Genomic DNA, 21,222 nt, shown 5'->3' on the forward strand with positions numbered 1-21,222 from the left:
AAGATTTTTCTACCTTCATTTATCTGACCATAATTCCCCATTTAGAGATAATATTACAATTCAGATAATTATAAAATATTGGCGGTTTATAAGAATAAAATTTTTAAATCCTCGTGCTTTGGAAGAATAGATTTTAAAGAATCCTTTAAACATCATTTTCTGGAAGAAAACTCTGAGGCCAGCAGAGTGTACAGAACTGGCCTACCATCTATTTCACAGTGGAATGCTAATGATCTTTCCCTCACAATACATCACACTTATAAATTAGAAAGTTGGATAGAAAAAAAGATAATTTGTGACATAAAAATATGTAATTGTTTTGCTGATTTTTTAATTAAAAATTTCTAAAGTCACAAATTCCAAATCTAAAGTAAACTTAATTTAGTTAGCTCAAATGCCATAACCAGTCTTAGCAAAACAACTTACATATAATTTTAAAAGCAAAATATAAATATTAAGCAATAACTGTCTTTTTAAAACTTGATCATGCTGCTGTCCTAACCAACCAATATTTACCCATTTTACTCAAGTCTTTGGAGGAAAACTTCAAAGGTGATTAACATTTTTAAATGAAAAATAATAAGAAGATACTGATTTCACGTATAAACTCAACTTAAAAGGTTGACAAAAATCACCTTCGCACACCTTACCGTAATATTGAGAAGAGAAAAACGTTCAGGATTTTCAGGGTCCCCACACCTTAGATCTGACATATAATCTTCGGCAGAATTTTCCAGTTCCTCATGACTGCAATTATCCAGCATATCCACAGGGAATGCCATTCTCTTCAACAAACAATATGGGACAAATATTTTAGAAGACGAAATGTTATCTTCTTTTTACTCATAGAAAAAACTTTTTACTTTAATACCACACTTTAAAAAACCTTTGCTCAGAAGAAAAAAAAAAAAAAAAAAAAAAAACCTTTGCTCAGACAACAATCTGAGCCTGATGATGAAAATATACATAAAAAAAAAAACTTTGAAATATTCATTTGTACTAAAAATAAGCAATGAAATAGGAAACAATGGGTAATTTCCTAAAATATAAAAATATACAGGCTAAGGTATACATATTTGCATATATACACATGCATTTTTTTTAGAAGATTTTATTTATTTATTCATGAGACACAGAGAGAGAGAGGCAGAGGGAAAAGCAGGCTCCCTGCAGGGAGCCCAATGAGGGATTCCATCCCAGGACCCCGGGATCACAACATGAGCCAGAGACAGATGCTCAACCACTGAGCCACCCAGGTGTCTCTATACATATGCATTTAAGTATATCCTCCTATATCTGTCAACATATAAACCACTATATAAAAGGACAGACACATGGGAACTTCTGGGATTAACAAAAATATTTTACAATCCTATAAATTTTCTTTAAAAAAAATCGCTGAATTGGACAGTTATGATAGATAAATATTATGGCATGTAAGTTACATCTCGTATATATGGATGTGCACATATATACATTTTTAAAGCCAGCATCTTAGTTGGGACACACTAAAGACTTTCCTAGTCGGGACACACTAAAGACTTTCCCACTGGTGTGCCTGAGTGGCTCTGTCGGTTAAGCATCTGCCTTTGGCTCAGGTCATGATCCCAGGGCCCTGGGACAGACAAGCCCCAGTTGGGCTCCCTGCTCAGAGGGGAGTTTGCTTCTCCCTTTGCCCTCCACTTCATGCTCTCGCACATGTCCTCTCTTTTGCACTCTCTCAAATAAATATTTTTTTTTAATTTTTATTTATTTATGATAGTCACAGAGAGAGAGAGAGAGGCAGAGACACAGGCAGAGGGAGAAGCAGGCTCCATGCGCCGGGAGCCCGACGTGGGATTCGATCCCGGGTCTCCAGGATCGCGCCCTGGGCCAAAGGCAGGCGCCAAACCGCTGCGCCACCCAGGGATCCCATAAATAAATATTTTTTAAAAAGACTTCCACTACAACCAAGAAAAATAAAGACTCTACTACTATATAAAATTATATAGGTATTAGTCAATGCAATTAGACAAGAGAAAGCAATTAAAGGCTTAACAACTCGAGAGAGGTGTAAGGGTTTGGGGAGAGACTCACTCTACTTCTACTTGCAAATAACATATTTAATTGAAAAATCCAAAAGAATCTACGAAAAATTATACCAAGCAGTAGGAAATTGTAGTTGAATAGTAGGATATAAAATTAAACACATACATCAAGACTTCATATATATAATAACCACCAGTAAAAGGAAATAATGAATGGAAAAATTAGTAAAAAGGGAAAATAAGATCCCATCTACAAAAAAAAAAAAAAAAGATCCCATCTACAAAAGCAAAAATTAAAATAGGCTTAAGTTTAACAACAACAAACAACAGGAAATCTATTTAAGTCTAAAACACTCCTGAAAGAAGCAAAGTAAACAAACTAGGAAAAGACAAACCATGTTCTTTGGAAAGGACACCTCAATACCAAAAAGATAGTAGCTCTCCCTAAAATAATCTATTAATTTAAGGCAATCCTAATGAAAATAGCTTTTTTTTTTTCCTGAAGCAAAAAGAGTTAATTATAAAGTTAATTTGAAAAGGTAAATAAGCAAGAATAACTAGAAAAATCCTCAAAAGGCAGAGCAATGGCTGGAGAAAGGTGTAAGACTTGTCAGATATTAAAACATAGTCTAAAACTTCTAGGGACTCATGGCTGGCTCAGTTGGTAGAGCATGTGACTCTTGATTTTGAGGTTGTGACTTTAAGCCCCACATTGATCATAGGACTTACTTAAAAATAAATTAAAAAATAGAATAATTTTTTTTTTAATGGGGAACGGAGTGTACCCGGGTGGCTTAGTCGTGGAGCATGCAACTCTTGATCTCAGGGTTGCAAGTTTGAGCCCCCACCTTGGGTGTAGAGGTCACTTAAAAATAAAACCTAAACAAAACAAAACAAAACCATAAAACTTCTGTAACAGGCACATGAATACACAAACCAATGTAATAATAAGATATGGAAATAAACCCTAAGATCTATGGAAATGGAATACAGGATTAAGGGGAGCTATCTCAATCAGAAGGGGTAAAAAGAACTTTTTAATAAGGTAGTATTGTTTCATCGGTCTTATGGTATGGTTAAATCAGACAATTTCACCCATCTTTGAATTTCTTATATCTAAAATCATACAGCAGGCTTTCTATTATGTCAACTCTTTTCATTCAAGGTTATTTCTGTGAGAAATAGCAGCAGTTTTGGTGATGCCAGTTAATTTGTCCCCTTTTATTGCTATGTAGTATTCCATCATACCCAAATACAGTTTATTTACCTATTCTCTTACTGATGGGCAGGTGGGCTGCTATGAGCGTTTGGGCAGGAGTATTTTGGCACGTATAAATGCATTCATATGTGCTAGGTATGTATATCCACACTTAACCAATCTTACTAAAAGTAGGATGAGAACTCCTATGCATCCTCATGTGATATGACAAGAAAACTGGACCCAAATCTAACCAAATCATTAGACAAATGTGAAATGAAGCCTTACGTATATGGTCAGCCAAATTTAGAACTCTGTTTCTACAATAAATATACAGTATGGAGTTTTACAAAAAAAAGGTGAACACTAATGTAAGTTAAACGAAACTTAAGAGACGTATCAGATGCATGGAGAGGATCCTGATTTGTGTACTCTTTAAAATGTCCATCATAAAGTTAAATAAAAACCTACAATCTACATCAAATACCAAGCTACTAGTTCTTAAAAGAGTATATATAAAGCAATATAGATCATTTTGCTTTAAAAATTCCCTATTTGGGGGGTGCCTGGGTGGCTCAGTCAGTGAAGTGTCCGACTCGACTTCAGCTCAGGTCTTGATCTCAGGGTTGTGAGATCAAGCCCCGTGCTTGGCTCCACACTGCGCTTAGAGCCTACTTAAAAATATATAAATACCTAAATAAAATAAAAATTCCCTATTTTGTATTTACCCAAAATAAAAACTGGGGAGCAAGAACAGCTATATTTGTCAATAACCTCTTCAGTTTTCATAAAGGAAAATTCAAAAAGGGAAAGAAAGGCAGAAGAAAAGCAACTGAGAAAAGCAAAGTTACTTTTCTCTGAAATGACCTTCAAATCCATTTTATCACAGCAACAGTATTAGACAGGAATTGAATATCTGGTGGAAATATAACAAACACATAAAAGGACATACACGGTAACAGTTATAGTTAAATACAGTTTTCTGGGGTAGCCTGGGTGGCTCAGCGGTTTAGTGCTGCCTTCAGCCCAGGGCATGATCCTGGAGACCCAGGATCGAGTCCCACGTCGGGCTCCCTGCATGGAGCCTGCTTCTCTCTGCCTCTCTGTGTCTCTCATGAATAAATAAATAAAAATATTTTTTAAAAATACAGTTTTCTGAATTTGGAAGATATGGTGATAATGAGATAATCTGAAATATTGGTCTTAGGGACTTTAAAACTTGGTGTACATATGACTGGGAGCCTAATTTTATTCAAATAATGCTGTGTGTATATGTGGCTTGGTTGGATCTCTCACTTCAGCTCAGGTCGTAATCTTGGGGTCCTGGGATCAGACCCCACGTTGGGCTCTGAGAAGTCTGCTTCTCCCTCTCCCTCTGACCCTCCTCCTACTTGTACATGGTCACCCTTGCTCTCTTTCACAGAAAAATAGATAATTAAAGGGGCTCCTGGGTGGCTCACTTGCTTAAGCATCTGCCTTCGGCTCAGGTCATAATCCCAGACTCCTGGGATGGGGATCAACACCCACGTGAGGCTCCCTGCTCAGCGAGGAGTCTGCTTCTCCCTCTCCCTTTGCCCCTTCCACTGCTCTTCTCTCTCTCTCTCTGTCTCTCTCTCTCTCTCTCTCCCTCTCCCTCCCACTCTAATAAATAAAATCTTTAAAAAATAATTATAATAAAATAAAACCTAGAAATAGAACAAATTCAGCCCCTCTGTTAGTAACCATAAATGTCTAAATAAAAGCAGAAAGAAAGAAAAATTTGCCAAACTACTGATGAAAGCTGTACCACAAGACTTCTAGCCAACTTACGAAAATGGAAAAAAAAAAAAAAAAAAAAACCCTTTATGTTTCAAGAGAGATCAACCAGGAGCTTGGGTAAGTTAAGAGTAAGGAAAGGCTCAATAAAATAAAATAGCAGCTCTACTGTGAAGGCAGCTTACTTTTTAGTTTGAGTAACTCTTTTCATCTATATCAAACTCAGTGTATAACAGCAAACTAAAGTAGTGGGAATTCAGGTCATGATCTCAGGGTCCTAAGATCAAGCCCTAGGTGGGACTTTGCACTCAGCGGGGAGTCGGCTTCAGAATTCTCTCTCTCCCTCTGCCCCTCCCCTCTTCTCACTCATTCTCTCTAAAATAAATCATTCTTTTAAAAAAAATTTAGATCAAACTAAAAACACAAGATAAATGGTGAGTAGTGATGAAAGAAGCACTAGTTGGGATCCCTGGGTGGCGCAGCGGCTTGGCGCCTGCCTTTGGCCCGGGGCTGATCCTGGAGACCCGGGATCGAATCCCACATCGGGCTCCCGGTGCATGGAGCCTGCTTCTCCCTCTGCCTGTGTCTCTGCCTCTCTGTCTCTCTCTGTGTGACTATCATGAATAAATAAATAAAATCTTTAAAAAAAAAAAAAAAAAAGAAGCACTAGTTAAGAGAATGTATCAACTGTTTTTACTCTCTTATAGAGAAGACCCCAGCTTTATATCCAAGCAACACATTAAGAGATTTTTAATATACCATACCATACCACTGACTACATGAAGCTCAGGAAAGATTACCATTACCCTTAAACCAACTCAAAAGACTCTCTTGAAAATTAACAGCCACAACAAGCTATGAACGAATATATTTAAAAATTTCAGTTGCTGGCAATGCCTAGGTGGCTGTCAGTTAAGCATCCGACCCTTGATCTCAGCTCAGGTTTTGATCTCTGGGTTGTGAGTTCAAGCCCCATGCTGGGCTCTACACTGGATGTGGAGGCTACTTAATTTTTTTTTTTCATTTGCTGGGGTACCCCGCTGGCTCAGGAGGTGAAGCATGTGACTCTTGATCTTGGGGTTGTGAGTTTAAGCTACACCTTAGGTGAAGAGATTACTTAAAAATCTTTTTTTTTTTTAAGATTTTATTTATTCATTTATTTAAGAGAGAGTAAGTGGGGGAGGGGCAGAGGGAGAGGGACAGGCAGATACCACGCTGAGCGCAGAGCCTGACTCATGGCCATACCATGACCCTGAGATCAAGACCTGAGCCAAAATCAAGAGTTGGATGTCCAACCGACTCACCCAGGTGCCCTAAAAAGATTTTAAGTTTTTTTAAATAATAAGAATTTCATTTGCTGACGGTAATCATAATCTATAGGATGAAACATAATGTTTAAACCCTGCTGACAAAACTTGGTCTATAAAAAGCACAGTTGACTCTCATTCTCTGTCAAATAAATAAAATCTTTTTTTAAAAAAAAGCACAGTTGATTATAAAATCATACAAAAATATGGCATTCTAGATCACACAAAATGGACATAGAAGGAAAAATAGTCTTGACAGAGAAACAAGCTTATAAGTGATTTTCTTTTTCATCTGCTGTTACTGTAAAAAGATTTCAAATGCTAATGTCATGTTTTAAGTACATTTTTTTTTGTTACATTACTGAAAAGAAGACAATTCTGTTACACAGGCAAAGTAGGTGATCTGAATAAAGAACCCATTTCGGGGATCCCTGGGTGGCGCAGCGGTTTGGCGCCCGCCTTTGGCCCAGGGCGCGATCCTGGAGACCCGGGATTGAATCCCACGTCGGGCTCCCGGTGCATGGAGCCTGCTTCTCCCTCTGCCTATGTCTCTGCCTCTCTCTCTCTCTCTCTCTCTCTGTGACTATCATAAATAAATAAAAATTTTAAAAAATTTTTAAAAAAAAAGAACCCATTTCGCAGAGCCCAGAATAATTTTAGGGCAGTATACAGTCTGAGATGAGAGGTCTTGGTTTCTTACCTAATATGCTTCAAGTAAGAGTGAAATGCAGGCCCACCCACTAGTCCACAGCAGATTAAGCCTGAATAGGAGCTGGTCTCCCTAAACCATTGATCAGTTCTCTACCCTGGTGTTGTCCAAGCTTCAATAATGCATACTACCATGGACATTTTCCTAGGGTGTTAAGTGCCTATATCACTATTTAATATGTTTCTCAAGTCACTTCTCTTTTTAATTTTCTTTTTTTTTTTTTTAAGTAAGTTTTGAACTCACAACCCCAAGATCAAGAGTCAAATGTTCTACCAATTGAACCAGTCCAGTCAAATGCCCCTCAATTCACTTCTTTAAAAATACACACATACGTCTCTCCATCTTCTTTTCTTCCCTCCTCTTTTTTAAGTTGGTAAAACATGCATATAACACTTACCATTTTAACCACTTCTAGATTTACAATTCTTAGCAGTAAGCACATCCATACTATTGTACCACCATCATCAGTCTCCATTTCCAGGACTTTTCTTTACCATCCCAAACAGAAATTCTGTACCCGCTAAACAATCATTCCTCATTCCCTCTTCCCCCATCTCCTGCTAACCACCATTCTATTCTGTCTCTATGAATTTGCCTATTCTAGGAACTTAAGTGGAATCAACAACAATTATCCCTTGATGTCTGGCTTATTTCACTTACCATAATGGTTTTAAGGTTTATCCATGTTGCAGCTGGTATCAGAATCTCAGTTTACTTTTTTAGAAACATTTACCCTAAACTATAAAGTCACCAAAGTGACATTAGATTATACATTTTCCTAGTCAGCATTAAAATTTCTAACTACCATCATTTAAATGTTCATATGAATACTCCTAGGGGTACCTGGGTGGCTCAAGTCTGTTAAGTGTCTGCCTTTAAGTGTCTGCCCCTAGCTCAGGTCATGATCCAGGGTCCTGGGATTGAGCCCCGGGGCATGCTCCCTGCTCAGTGGGAAGTCTGCTTCTCCCTCTGCCCCTCCTCCCTGCTCATGCTTGTGGTCTCAAAAACTAACTAACTAAATAAGTCTTAAAAAAAAAAAAAAAAAAAAAAAAAAAACTAAATCACCAGTATTATATCAGCACATTTTAGAAAATATTGCACTACAGGTATAGGCGTGCATACCAGAAGGAAGGTGCTATTACAAATCAAAGGCAATTAATTACAAAATGACTAAATTAATTAAAGTGTAAAAACGGAAATTCATTATCTTTCATTCTTTAATCGATTTAGATGACCATTTTTAAACAGAAAAATAATTGCTTCTGGGCTTATTGTTAAAGAATATTCACATACACACACACACACACACACAAAATGAAACAATTGTTTTCCTGCAGTCCAACAATTTAAAAACTTTGAAATTTGCATAAAGAGCATTACTGGGAAGAGAAATGTTGCCAAGAAGTTGTAATTTATGAATACGGTTTAAAAACAACTATAGCATCACAGTTGTTAAAATGAAAAGAATTAGCAAGTATTTCTCTAATTCCAAAGGCCCAGAGACACACACATACACACATCCCCCTTCTAAAATGTTTATGAGTTGCAAATCTGTTCTTAAATCCATTACTTTTATTACTAGTTGCTCTTAGTGCTCAATTTTATTGGCTAAATAATCACCTAAAAGTAAGTAAATGAAGATTAAATAACTAGAAGTTATTATAAACCAGTAAGTTAACAGCAGCAGGTAACATTTACTGAGAAATGACCATATATCAGACTTTTAAGAGATGGCCACATTAAAAATATAGTGAGATATTTCTATTATCCCCTGTATATTGATGAGGAAACAGAATGTCCTTACCACTACTGAGGCTAAAATAATAGAAATCTAGACAATTAAATATACCTTCCAATATAATTATTTTTACTCAGTATGCAAAATCATATTTGTCATGGTTATGTGACATCTCCTTTTGTAAAATATTGCTATAATTCCCTTGTTATTAAATATACTATTCACATATTACACGAGAAAGAGCAACTGGAATTGGAATTCTATGCACAACCCTGGTTCTTGGGTCAGCTCTACCACTAGCTAAGTCAGTGACCCTGGGCAAGTTACTTACCCTCTTTAAGCTTCTGTATTCTCATTGGTAATGTGATGCAACTGGACAGGATAATCCTAAGGACCTTTTCACCTCTAAAGGTTTGTAATGGCTTCTAAAAAAAAAATATACTGGTGAACTTACAACTGTAAACTACCAGCCTTATGGTGGTTCTGCCACAGTTTAGCAAGAGAAAAGTGGTAAAGCTCTAAAGAGAAATATAGGTTGCTATGATAAATCACTTCTTTGTTTTTCAGCTTCTGTTCTGTGTTACATAACTGTAAAGCTGTCAGATCAAATTTTGTCAAATACTTTAAGCTCTACCCATGAGATAAACCAAAAGGGCTAACTAGATTCTACATGAATGAGAGAGCTTAGTGTTGCCTTAAGCAAACTAACTCATCAAAAAATTTGCGCAGAATGAATAATGAAGTGTAAAAAGTGTCCAAATTAATTTATAAATTAAGCAAATGTTCTGCTCATTAATCCTGACTAACTTGTATAAAAACACAATACTAATACCTCTTACATAAGAATTTTAAGATGCTCAGCTGCTTTTTCACATACTTCTTTTAAAAATTCCACTCCTTTCTCCTGAAAAATCATATAACTATTTGAAAGAATGAATGTTCATAGGAAGAAAATATGAGAATGAGAAAACAAATTCCTATTATTGTGATTTTTTGGGATCCCTGAGTGGCGCAGCGGTTTGGCGCCTGCCTTTGGCCCAGGGCGCAATCCTGGAGACCCGGGATCGAATCCCACGTCGGGCTCCCGGTGCATGGAGCCTGCTTCTCCCTCGGCCTGTGTCTCTGCCTCTCTCTCTCTCTCTCTCTATGACTATCATAAATAAATAAAAATTGAAAAAAAAAATATTGTGATTTTTTCCCTATTAAAGGTTAATTATTAGATGTCAACTACAGGGCAGCCCCGGTGGGGCAGCGGTTTGGCGCCGCCTGCAGCCCGGGGTGTGATCCTGGAGACCGGGTATCGAGTCCCATGTCAGGCTCCCTGCATGGATAAATAAAATCTTTAAAAAAAAAAAAAAAAAAAAAAAGATGTTAACTACACTCTTAAAAACGAAGAATGTATTTTATAAATTCGTTTCCTAAATTTTCAAGATTCTTATAGATTATTATGATCATTTGGAGACTTTAGGGGGAGAGGAATATTTTTAAAATATGGACATTTTAGAGCTGAAAGAGTTCTTAGGAAAAAAAAAAACAACAACAATTATCTCAACCGATCCAAGTCGTGATCCTACCTCTCCTGATTGTTTCTCCAACACTGAAAATGGGTTAGGTATCCAGGCAACATAATTGGTAATGCTCTCAAACTTTTACAGAAAAAGCCTGTTTCTGAACCTTATTTTGATTCTTCTCTGATTGTTCCATTTTCTCTTTTCTCTCTAACATCATTTTTTCCCTAACTAACCTAGTCCCTGTATTCCATTAGCTCAATGATCTCTTTATCTTACCCTTTATTCTTCTACTCTTCCTGCTCTACAAAAGACCCTAAACCCTACCTTTATCCTTCTCCAGTGTTAGAGCTGAGATTCTGAATATGATAGAATAAAACTAGTGAATAAACTGCTCCAACCATTAAATCTCAGGTTGGCTCCATGCTTCTCACAAACCCTCTCCTGTTCTCGGAGAAAGAAAAAAGATTTGATCACTTGTGGGTGAGGACTGCCTATACATTTAAGGCTAACAGAGCAGGAAGTTAGAAGGGGAGTTCATGCCTGTTGCTTGTTTTAAGTAGGAAGCAAAATCAGCTAATTTGTTCAAGGATACATTCTGGTAAAGTGGCAGAACTAGTATTTGAATCCATGCAGTCTGGCTCTGATGTCTATTCTTTTTACCACAACTCTATGTTTAAAAGTAGAGCATTAAAAATAATAAAATAAAATAAAATAAAATAAAATAAAATAAAATAAAATAAAATAAAATAAAATAAAATAAAATAATAAAATAAAATAAAATAAAATAAAATAAAAGTAGAGCATTTTAGGAGTCCTGCAATGGTTAAAGACTGCTTACACCTATCAGAAGTCTTACACAGTTTCTAAGAATTTAATTCTCTCTTCATATTCAGGAAGATGGTCCTAGATCTAAGACATCATTTAAACAAGGAAGTACAATCTCGGGTGGCTCAGTGGTCGAGCATTTGCCTTTGGCTCATGGCATGACCCAGGAGTCCCAGGATCGAGTCCCGCATCAGGTACCCACAGGGAGCCTGCTTCCCCTTCTGCCTCTGCCTGTCTCTCATGAATAAATAAATACTTTAAAAAAAAGTGCTCTTTCTCTTGGATGCATCTGACTGACAAAATTTAGTTTACCTGCCTGCCTCCAATCAGCAAGGGAGCGAGAATGTGATGGGGTGGGGGGAGGTCTACCTTGGAAAGGCAAAACAGAACCCATAAGGCTAAATTGTTATCTTACTATCTATACACTTTGAGCAAGATCTAGAGAGAGCTACTTACACTACTCAGATACATATGCAAAGAAGTAGAAATGTGCTTATAACTGAAGCTTCCACTTGACTATTGTAGTGCAAAAAGGAATACATTTGCCTCTAGAAGATGCCAGCTACTCTAGTACTTCATGACCCAGATTACTGAACACTATTTATGATCTCCCAGAAGCAGTTTCCAAACTCAGGGGGAAAAAAAAACAAAATAAACAAAACCAAAATAACTATTTAGATGAATACATCATAAAATTTTGTCTCTCTCAAAACAAAATCCTTTTACCTGGCTTCTTTACCCCATAACAGATCTAATTTTATAGTGCTTCATTAAAGTTAACAGGAATTTGGCACAGTAAAACTCAAGGACACAAGCAATTATTAAAAACAGGAGTCTCAACAATATGTGCAATGTTGTAGTAGATATCTTCAACATAAAGTATCACAGAGGCTTATCTCATTTAGAACCATAAAGTCTGATGTTTTCACTTTAAAGGAAATACATCTAGCCCAAAACAAAAGCAAAAACAAAACAAAACTTGGTGCTTAATTTTGGCATACGATTTATGAAATATTCTGCTGATTCACGATCACCATGACCCACCCCACTGCCGAATATTTTCACTACACAACTAAGAAACATAATCAAGGGTTGCCACTATGGGCAGAGATTAATACCAACTTGGAAAAAAACAGATTCGGAACGCAGGCTCCCCATACCTCCTTCCCTTTCAGGCTTCTCCAACTCTGCACTTCCATCCATGGCCCCAAACACCTGTTCTTGCAAATCTCTTGCAACCACAGGTGGGTTTGCTCACCCAGATTGAGAAAACTTGTTTTCTCATCTCTCACTGGCAATAAGCCTTCAGAGAAAGAGGTAAGTAATAGTAGTAACCTTCTTACCTGACTTCAATACGTATTTACTAAATAAATGAATGAGTGAATGAATAAAAGTTTGTATAAACAAATCACACGGTGCTAGGAGGAAGAACTGCCGCAGATGATACATGTAAGGTTTTGCTGCTAGATGAAAAGCAGTACCTGGAACTTCAACAGGCAGGGACAGAGGGGGAAACGCTCTAAAAAGATGGAGCACACTAAATGGAAGCCAGAAAGCAAGCTGAAAACGGCAAGCAGTTGGATTTACCAAAAGACATAAAGTATATTAAGAGAAATACTAGTAGGAATGCAAGAAAAATCCACTGAAGACAGAACATAAAAGTGCAAGAATACCATACTAAAGAGCTGGAGTTTACTTGGGATGCAGGAGGCAATTTAAGGATTTTGAGCAGGAAAGAAACATTCTAGCATATGCTTTCAAATAATCTGTCCCACAGCTGTACATAGGATGGATTAACAGAACTGAAGGGAGACAAACTGAGAAACTCTGAGAAATACCTTGTGCATACTTCTTTTAATATACTTAACATATTAACATGTGATCTTTCTTCATCTGTCTATACTGTCACGTTCAGAACTCCACGGAAGTATAATACATTTGGGTCAAATTATTTGCCGTGTCTTCTAACTAATAACTTATGTGTTTATACTTGATTACTTGAAGAAAAAAGATAGGAAAAAGAAGTCTTAATTTACAAAGGAGTAGTATCAAAAATTCATTTATAATTATTTTTTAAAACTCAAACATGATTTCCAATGATGACAACAGAATTACCCTTTATGGCTTATTTGCTTTGCACCAGGTATCATGCCCTACACGTTATCTCGTTGATTCCTTCAAATGATTCTACAAGGCAGATATTCTTCGTTTTTTTATTTTTTTAAGATTTTATTTATTTATTCATGAGAGACAGAGAGAGAGAGAGAGAGAGGCAGAGACATAGATGGAGAAGCAGGCTCCCTGCAGGGAGCCTGATGCAGGACTCAATCCCAGGATCCGGAGATCACAACCTAAGTCGAAGGCAGATGCTCAACCGCTGAGCCACCCCGGCATCCTGAGGCAGGTATTCTTAACACGCAGTCTCCCAATAAGGAAACTCAGGTTGAGTAAGTTGCCCAAAATCACACAGCTAGTAAGTGGCAAGCAGGCTCTATATTTAGGCAATCTGTCTCCAAGGGATTTAACCTGGAGCCCAGATTCCCAGGTCAAGACAAAAGGCCAATATAATCCAGGATGTATCTCATCACACAAGTATCACTGAATACATCAAACATATTGTGTAGTCACTCCTTAGGAGTTAGATATTTTAAATCTTGTAAAATCTTTTCTTCAGACTTTAATGCCTGTTCTAATAACTATGGTCCACTGTCTTCAGAATTTTTAAATGGTTATTACACGATACAAAGCAAACTTTATTATTATAAAGATTCTCTGCTTTATTCATAATCAGGACAATGCAAATTGGGACCACAACTAAATGCCACTTTGTACCCACTGGATAAGCAAAAATTAAGGAATCTATTAAGTGTGGGTAGTGAATCAATAAGACTATTTAGACATACTGGTAAGAATGCAAATGGGTTCAAATACTTGAGAAATAATAATGGTTTCATGTGTCATGTTGCTCATGTAAACAACTAGAGACATTCCAGGAAACATGAATGAAAATATTCTGAGCAACACTCTTAACAATAGCAAAACTTTGAGAATAACAGGATAGTGGACAAGTCATGCAGTCAGTACAGCCACATTTCACAATGGGCACATGGAAGTAACGAGTAAAAAAAAAAATCAGGCATCAGAAAATATAAATGCTATGAAATACCTTCCAGAATTTCAAAAATAAGAGGTACCTGGGTGGCTCACTGGTTGAGTGTCTGCCTTCAGCTCAGGGCATGATCCCAGGGCCCTGGGATGCAGCCTCGGTTGGGCACCCTGCTCAGTGGGGAGCCTGCTTCTCCCTCTCCCACCTGCTCCTGCTCTCTCCCACACATTCTCTTTTCTCTCTCTCTCAAATAAATAAAGTCCTTTTAAAATTTAAAGTAAAATAAAAGGGAAACATAAAAACTGTCAAAGTAAAATCCCTACCAAATATTTCTTTAATTACGACAAAACAGAGCTAAAGAAAAAAATGAAATTCACTAAGTTACATTACAGTTTTTAAGTTATTCATTGCTGAAGGACAGAGATAAGACCTTAAGTTTTAGATGACAGTAGACTGTAACATGAACCATGAGCAAAATTTTTAAGTTAAAGCAAAATAACCCTAGAATAGGGCTTCTTTATTACTGTTATGACTGTCCAGATCCAGAGATGGAAAAGCATCCCTTTACTGTTCATGGGTCAGACAGCATCCATAGTTTTTGATTCCACTCGGGTAACTTTTTAAGAAAAATCACACTGAAAAACTGGAATGCCTCCAATGGAAAACAGCCAGGATGGCAAAGGATCTAGACACTACGGGTACAATAGATGAGGAACAGGAATTGGGAGAAATTAGTGAAGGAAAGCCTTGGGTAAAGGAAGCAAGGAAGTTGCCCTTCAAATACGTGAAGAGTCGATATGCAGATAAAAACTTGAGAGTTATTCTGCATGTATCTCAAGGGCAAAAAGAATGGGCCATTCCAAAACAAATGCTACCCACAAATGAATTACATCCACATGAAAACACAGCCAACTAGCTAGTCAAAGAGCAAACTCAGGATAGGAGAAACATCTCTCGGCCCTAAGTACGTATGCACAGACAAGAATGTCTCCAAGCCAGTGTCAGAGTTCTGGAGAGGAGCATCAAGAGCGCACAGATTTTAGCTGAGTGGTCATTTACACATCAAACTGTAAAACCATATAAATCATTTCATAAAACTATGCCCTTTTTGGCCATTCTGAGAAGCTGCTCAGATAGAAAAAGTATTCTCCAAACAAAACTTACTCAGAATCACTTCAATTTCTTTTTTATAAATATATATATATTATCAATAAGTCTCCCCAGCCTTGATACGAGCTAGGGGCGGTAGAAAGGGAGGTGGGCGGGGGTGGGGGTGACTGGGTGACGGGCACTGAGCGGGGCACTTGATGGGATGAGCACTGGGTGTTATTCTATATGTTGGCAAATTGAACATCAATAAAAAAATAAATTTAAAAAAAAGACCATAAATAAAAGAATCCAATCTGTAAAAAAATGATAATAAAATAAAAATAAAAAGAATCAATTCTGATTTTAAAAATCATTGAAAAAAAAGTCTCCCCAGCCTTAAAATTAATTTCAAGTACTTTTAGATATATCTTATTTTCCAAAGCCAAATATCAAGACTTCAAATACATGCTTGCTTTTTGCTAAACTTAGCTATATAGTCCATCATGAGCATAAATAATACAAACAGGACCAGATTTAAAATTAGAAGGTAAGGGATCCCTGGGTGGCGCAGCGGTTTGGCGCCTGCCTTTGGCCCAGGGCACGATCCTGGAGACCCGGGATCGAATCCCACATCAGGCTCCCGGTGCATGGAGCCTGCTTCTCCCTCTGCCTGTGTCTCTGCGCCTCTCTCTCTCTCTGTGACTATCATAAATAAATAAAAATTTAAAAAAAAAATTAGAAGGTAAGTTCTGGGGCACCTGGCTGGGCTCAGTCAGAAGAGTGTGCAACTCTTGATCTCACGATCATGAGTTCAAGCCCTATGCTTTGTAGAAATCACTAAAAAAATAAATAAACCTAAAATAAAAGATAGGTTCTTAGTCTAGAATCCACAAAAGCCGCAAAGGGTTTAAAGGGTTTATACTTTATTTCATGCAGTGCAAAAGCTCTGGTTGACAAGCAGATCACAATTAATTTTAAAAATGAAAAGCAAAGTATTACATTGTACACAGGGTGGGTATGAGAAGGTAACAAAAGGGAGAAAAACATGAGGGACACTGAACTTGGTACTTAAAACTATGCTAATTTCCTCAATATTAATAGCTCACCTTTTGATATATCATCACACTTAACTCTGCCAACATTTTAAGATAAACTCTGTTATAACTACTCTTTTATAGATGAGAAAACTGGGGCCCAAAGAGATTAAACATCTTAAAAGGCAGCTAGAAACAGCAAAGCCAGGTTTCAAATCCATGTCTATTTGCCTTGAATTGTGGATTATTATACTGCCTCTGAATAGTAACTACCGTTAAGTGAAGAATCAGAGTCAGTTGATCAGGTATTAATTGGGGGCTGACCCAAACTTGAAAGCACTGGTATTTACGTGTAAAAGATTTCAGACTAGGGGTGCCTGGGTGGTTAAGCATCTGCCTTTGGCTCAGGTCATGATCTCGGGGTCCTGGGATGGGGCCCCAGTCCGGCTTCCTGCTCCGTGGGCAGCCTGCTTCTCCCTCTCCCTCTGCTGCTCCCCTTGCTTGTGCTTTCTCTCTCAAATAAGTAAACATAGAATCTTAAAAAAAAAGAGAGAGAGCGATTTTAGACTATAAAATTACTTAATACGGGATCCCTGGGTGGCGCAGCAGTTTAGCGCCTGCCTTTGGCCCAGGGCGCGATCCTGGAGACCCGGGATCGAATCCCACATCAGGCTCCCGGTGCATGGAGCCTGCTTCTCCCTCTGCCTATGTCTCTGCCTCTCTCTCTCTTTCTCTCTCTGTGTGACTATCATAAATAAATGAAAAAAAAAAAAATTTAAAAAATTACTTAATACTACAGTTTATTTCCTCATCAATTGTTGTATAACAAAAAGTCAAGCTCCTAGTCAGTCCTCAATTGGCTTCTCCCCTCGTCATTACGCTGACAGTACTCTTCTTAAAGCCTCCCTGACCTCTTAACTCTCAAATTCAGTGGATTATTTTCACCCTCACCCTCCTGACCTTACAATAGACCAAACCCAACTGATGATTCTGCTATTTCCATATTTCTCTCCTTCCCTGGACCCTCTCTCAATTCTATTTCTTAGTTTCCTTCCCTCAGTTCCTTTCAGCAGCTGACCACTCTCCACTGCACAAATCATAGCTGCAAAACTCTGTGTACGTTTATAGACTTGAAGGAATCTTTAACATTTTAATCCACAAAAATTGGGGATCCCGAGGTGGCTCAGCAGTTTAGCGCCTGCCTTTGGCCCAGGGGTGACCCTGGAGACCGGAGACCGAGTCCCACATCAGGCTCCCTGCACGGAGCCTGCCTTTCCCTCTGCCTGTGTCTCTGCCTGCCTCTCTGTCTCTCTCTCTCTCTTTCATAAATGAATAAATCTAAAAAAAAATCTTTAAAAAAAATAATCCACAAAAATTCACTTAACTATAAACTTCATGAAGGTGAGGTTTATTTGGTTTTGTGTCCCTTCACATACAACAGACACTCGGTGTCTGCTGAATTAAAGGAAAGCTATCTTTAGTGTCGGCTAAAAGTAATGTCTCACTGGAGCCAGCAGTACCTACAAATGGTATATATTTTTTAAAAATATGTGATGTCACAACCTTCTCAGACAAAGAATAGGTGGGGCTAAGGGAGTGGTTCCCTCCTCCAGAGAGGATAAACCTTAAGGTCTCATATACCAGCCCTGAAACTGAATGAGCCTAATTATTTTAGGATGTCTTTAGTAAATTATCAGCTTTTCCCTGATTATTTTAAACCAGGACACCTTTTCCATAATAAATTCAACTCTGAGTAATTGTTGGAAAGAACTGTGAAATATCCTACTACCTATGAAGCATACCAACTTTCGAACTTTCATTTCAGGGTTAAATATACAACAGATCAAAAGCCAAATGATGTGTGAGGAGAAAATCATCTTAAACACAGCAATTATGCAATTCCTTTCTCATTTTAGAATCACAAAATCTTAGAAACGAGAAGAAACATGAAAGTTTTGTTTCATTTCCTGTTCAACCAATAATCCTTTCTACAGAATCCTTTGTAAATCCTTTGGAACCTCTGCCTGAATATTCAATCCTCTTATATTCTAATTACCTTTAAAAAGTAAATCTCTGTGCATTTTTAGGCACATAACATAACACACGTAAAACAGTTAGCACCAGTAGGCTGAGTGACAGACTCTTGATTTTGGCTCAGATCACATCTCAAGATCAGGGGTAAGATGAACCCACCTCAGGCTCCCCATTCAGCAGGGAGTCGGCTTCAGATTCTCCTTCCCTCTTTCCCTCCCCTAACTCCTCCCTCTCCCTAAGTAAAAGTTCCCTAAAACAAGACTCATCTCCTCTCCAGGTCCAAGCTAAGCTCCCTTTCACCTCCATATTTCTCCTCCTAGGCCACCAGGCACCTGGGTGGCTCAGTTGGTTAAGCATCTGGCCTCAGCTTAAGTCATGATCTCAGGGTTCCTGAGATCCAGCCCCGTGGTAGGCTCCACACTCCTTGTCCCTTTCCCTCTGCCCCTCCCCACACCCATGCTCTCCCCACCACCCCACCAAAGAAACCTTAAAATTAAAAAGGGGGGAGGAGGAATAGGAGCTAATGGAAAAAAAACATTAAGAGGATTTTTTTTTCCCTCTCAATTTCCCAAACACTGGTAACATGATGCTCAAAATCACAAACCACATTAATCCAAGCCGGAGTTAATAAAATACTATAGTACCAATTTAGTGAACCTCTATAAACTGTGTATTAACAGAATCAATGTAAAGGTGTCAGAACTGTAGCTCGGAGCTGAACTTGCCGGGAGGATCAATCTTATTCCCCGCGGACCTAAAATAGCGCCAACCCCTTGCAGACAATCTGTACTTTTGCTCAAGTTCCCTACAACAAGGCTCATCTCTCCAAGGTCTCTTTCACCTCCGTGATTCTTCTCCTAGAACGTGTCACTAATGAGAGGCAGGACATTTCTGTTTAGAGCAATTTCATAAGAGTGACAAATTTTACTCTTATTATAAAACACTGTGTTTTATCCGAATCAGAGTTGTGCCCTTTACTGTACCTTTACTAGAAAAGGATACCACCTGTAATGATTCTAATACGATTCCGGACTACTGTCAAGTCAGACTAATTTGAAACCTTTCACAACCTTAAATCCACAGGTGAAGCATCTTAGGCCATTACAATCACTCGTGCAGCAGGCTCATATTGCTACTTATATTCTAATTTCCCTAAACCAACCTTCATCATAAATTCAAAGAGAGGGGCAGCCCCGGTGGCGCAGCGGGTTTAGCCGCCGCCTGCAGCCCGGGGCGTGATCCTGGAGACCGTGGATCGAGTCCCACATCGGGCTCCCTCTGCCTGTGTCTCTGCCTCTGTGTGTGTGTGTGTGTGTGTGTCTCATGAATAAATAAATAAAATCTTAAAATAAATAAATAAATTCAAAGAGAGGAGGCTGCTAGGCCACCCGCAAACTTACCCTGCAAGACTGATGCTGTAAGGCTTATCATAAAGGGCCGTTCCCGGGCTCCCCTGACTATTCCACGCCCTGTCCTCCCCTCAACACAGGAAGTTAATCTGGTCCGTGTGAGGCACCAAAAATCTTTCCTCCTGTGGTTTGCAGACAGAGCCCGCACACCTCGGGTGCAACCAGGCCACCTACGTAAACACACGATCCGTGGAACCTCAAAGCCAGACCCATCCTGGTGAGTTCCCTCCGAGGCCCAGCCGAGGCCGAGCGTGTGTCTTATGCAACACCACCGGGCCAGGTTCTAAGCCCGCGTCGCCGCGTAAGCTGCAAACGGCGCCCACTCAATCCACCAGGCGCTTCGCCACAGTTTCGAGAAAATACATCAAAACAGGAATTACCAGATCCTCAACAACCCTGAAAATGACAAACTGTGGCAGCTGTGATTCTCAGTTACAAATGTCCCTTCCGCAGGCTTCGAGGGCCCGCTTCGGCGGCCCGGCCCCCTCCCAGGTCGTCCCGCGGGGGCACGGGGTCGGCGAAGGGGGAAGGGGGCCTGCAGCAGGTGGACGCCTCCCGGAGCCACAGCGGCCTCCGGGACCGACGAGGGAGCAGGATGCGCCACCGTCCCTGCCGCTGTAGCGCGGGTCCCTGAGGCGTAGCGCGCCGGCTCCAGGCCCCGCGCCCCGCTCCCCGCTCCCCGCTCCCCGCCCCCCGGCTCCCGGGCTCCCGGGGCTCAGGCCTCCGCACAGCGGGCCGCGCGGGGTCAGACCCGGGGGGGGGGGGGGGGGCGTTCCAGGGCAGCACCTCCGCGGTGGCCGCGCCGGGAGGCGAGGGGAGGGACGCGGTCCCAGCGTCGCCGGGGTCCCCCTCAGCACCCGCGCGGCCCCGGAGGCGGAGGTGAGGGACGCGGTCCGAGCATCCCCGGGCCCCCGCGCGCCTCAGCCCCCTCAGCCCCCTCAGCCCCAGCGTCTCGGGGCCGCTCCCCGGGCGGCGCTGCACCCAGGCCGGGCGGCGGCGAGCGCGGGCGGGCGCGCGCGATCCCGGCCCCGAGGACTACGCCGCGGCCCCTCACACAAAATGGTGGCGCCGACGCGGAGGCCGCGCACCTGGGGAGCGCCGCACGCCCCTCGGGGGGCCCGGCCGGCCGCCGGCAGCTGGACGCGCGCCCGCGGGGAGGAGGGCGGGGGGGGCCGCGGCCTCGGCCTCCGGGAGGCCCGCGTCGTCGCCGGCGGGGCGGGGGGCGCGGGGTCGGGCGCGGCGGCCGCGGCCTCAGCCCAGACCCCGCGCGGGCGGGCCGCGCACTCACCTCGGACGGGCCTCCGCAGCCGCCGGCGCCGGGCGAGGAGGCGGGGCCACGGGAATGAATGGAGCGGGCGCGGCGGGCGCGGCGGGCGGGGGGGCGACCCCCGGCGGGTCCGGGCCGCGCCGCTCGCGGCTGCCAGGCGGGTGCGGCCGCCTCGGTCCCCGGGGCCCCGGCCGCCCGGCTGCTCGTCGGCGG

General features: G+C 40.7%; 1 protein-coding gene across 7 annotated transcripts in view; it reads right to left on the reverse strand.

Annotated features, from left to right (window-relative positions):
• Window positions 1-21,222, reverse strand: part of FAM169A (family with sequence similarity 169 member A) — a 64,610-nt gene that overhangs the window by 41,810 nt on the left and 1,578 nt on the right. Inside the window, exons 1-3 of one of the 7 annotated variants that reach the window (XM_077898192.1) lie at window positions 21,031-21,124; window positions 9,066-9,159; window positions 651-785 (exon numbers count right to left, since the gene is read on the reverse strand). In XM_077898192.1, coding sequence (XP_077754318.1) covers window positions 651-782 — 132 coding nt within the window. In that variant the 5' untranslated portion in view covers window positions 783-785; window positions 9,066-9,159; window positions 21,031-21,124. Of the gene's footprint in view, window positions 1-650; window positions 786-9,065; window positions 9,651-19,733; window positions 20,186-21,030; window positions 21,173-21,222 lie in introns of those variants that run through there. The other 6 variants (XM_077898193.1, XM_077898194.1, XM_077898195.1 and 3 more) reach the window with 6 other exon arrangements.

The sequence above is a fragment of the Canis aureus genome, chromosome 5, assembly GCF_053574225.1.
Source record: "Canis aureus isolate CA01 chromosome 5, VMU_Caureus_v.1.0, whole genome shotgun sequence".
NCBI classification, from domain to species: Eukaryota; Metazoa; Chordata; class Mammalia; order Carnivora; family Canidae; genus Canis; species Canis aureus.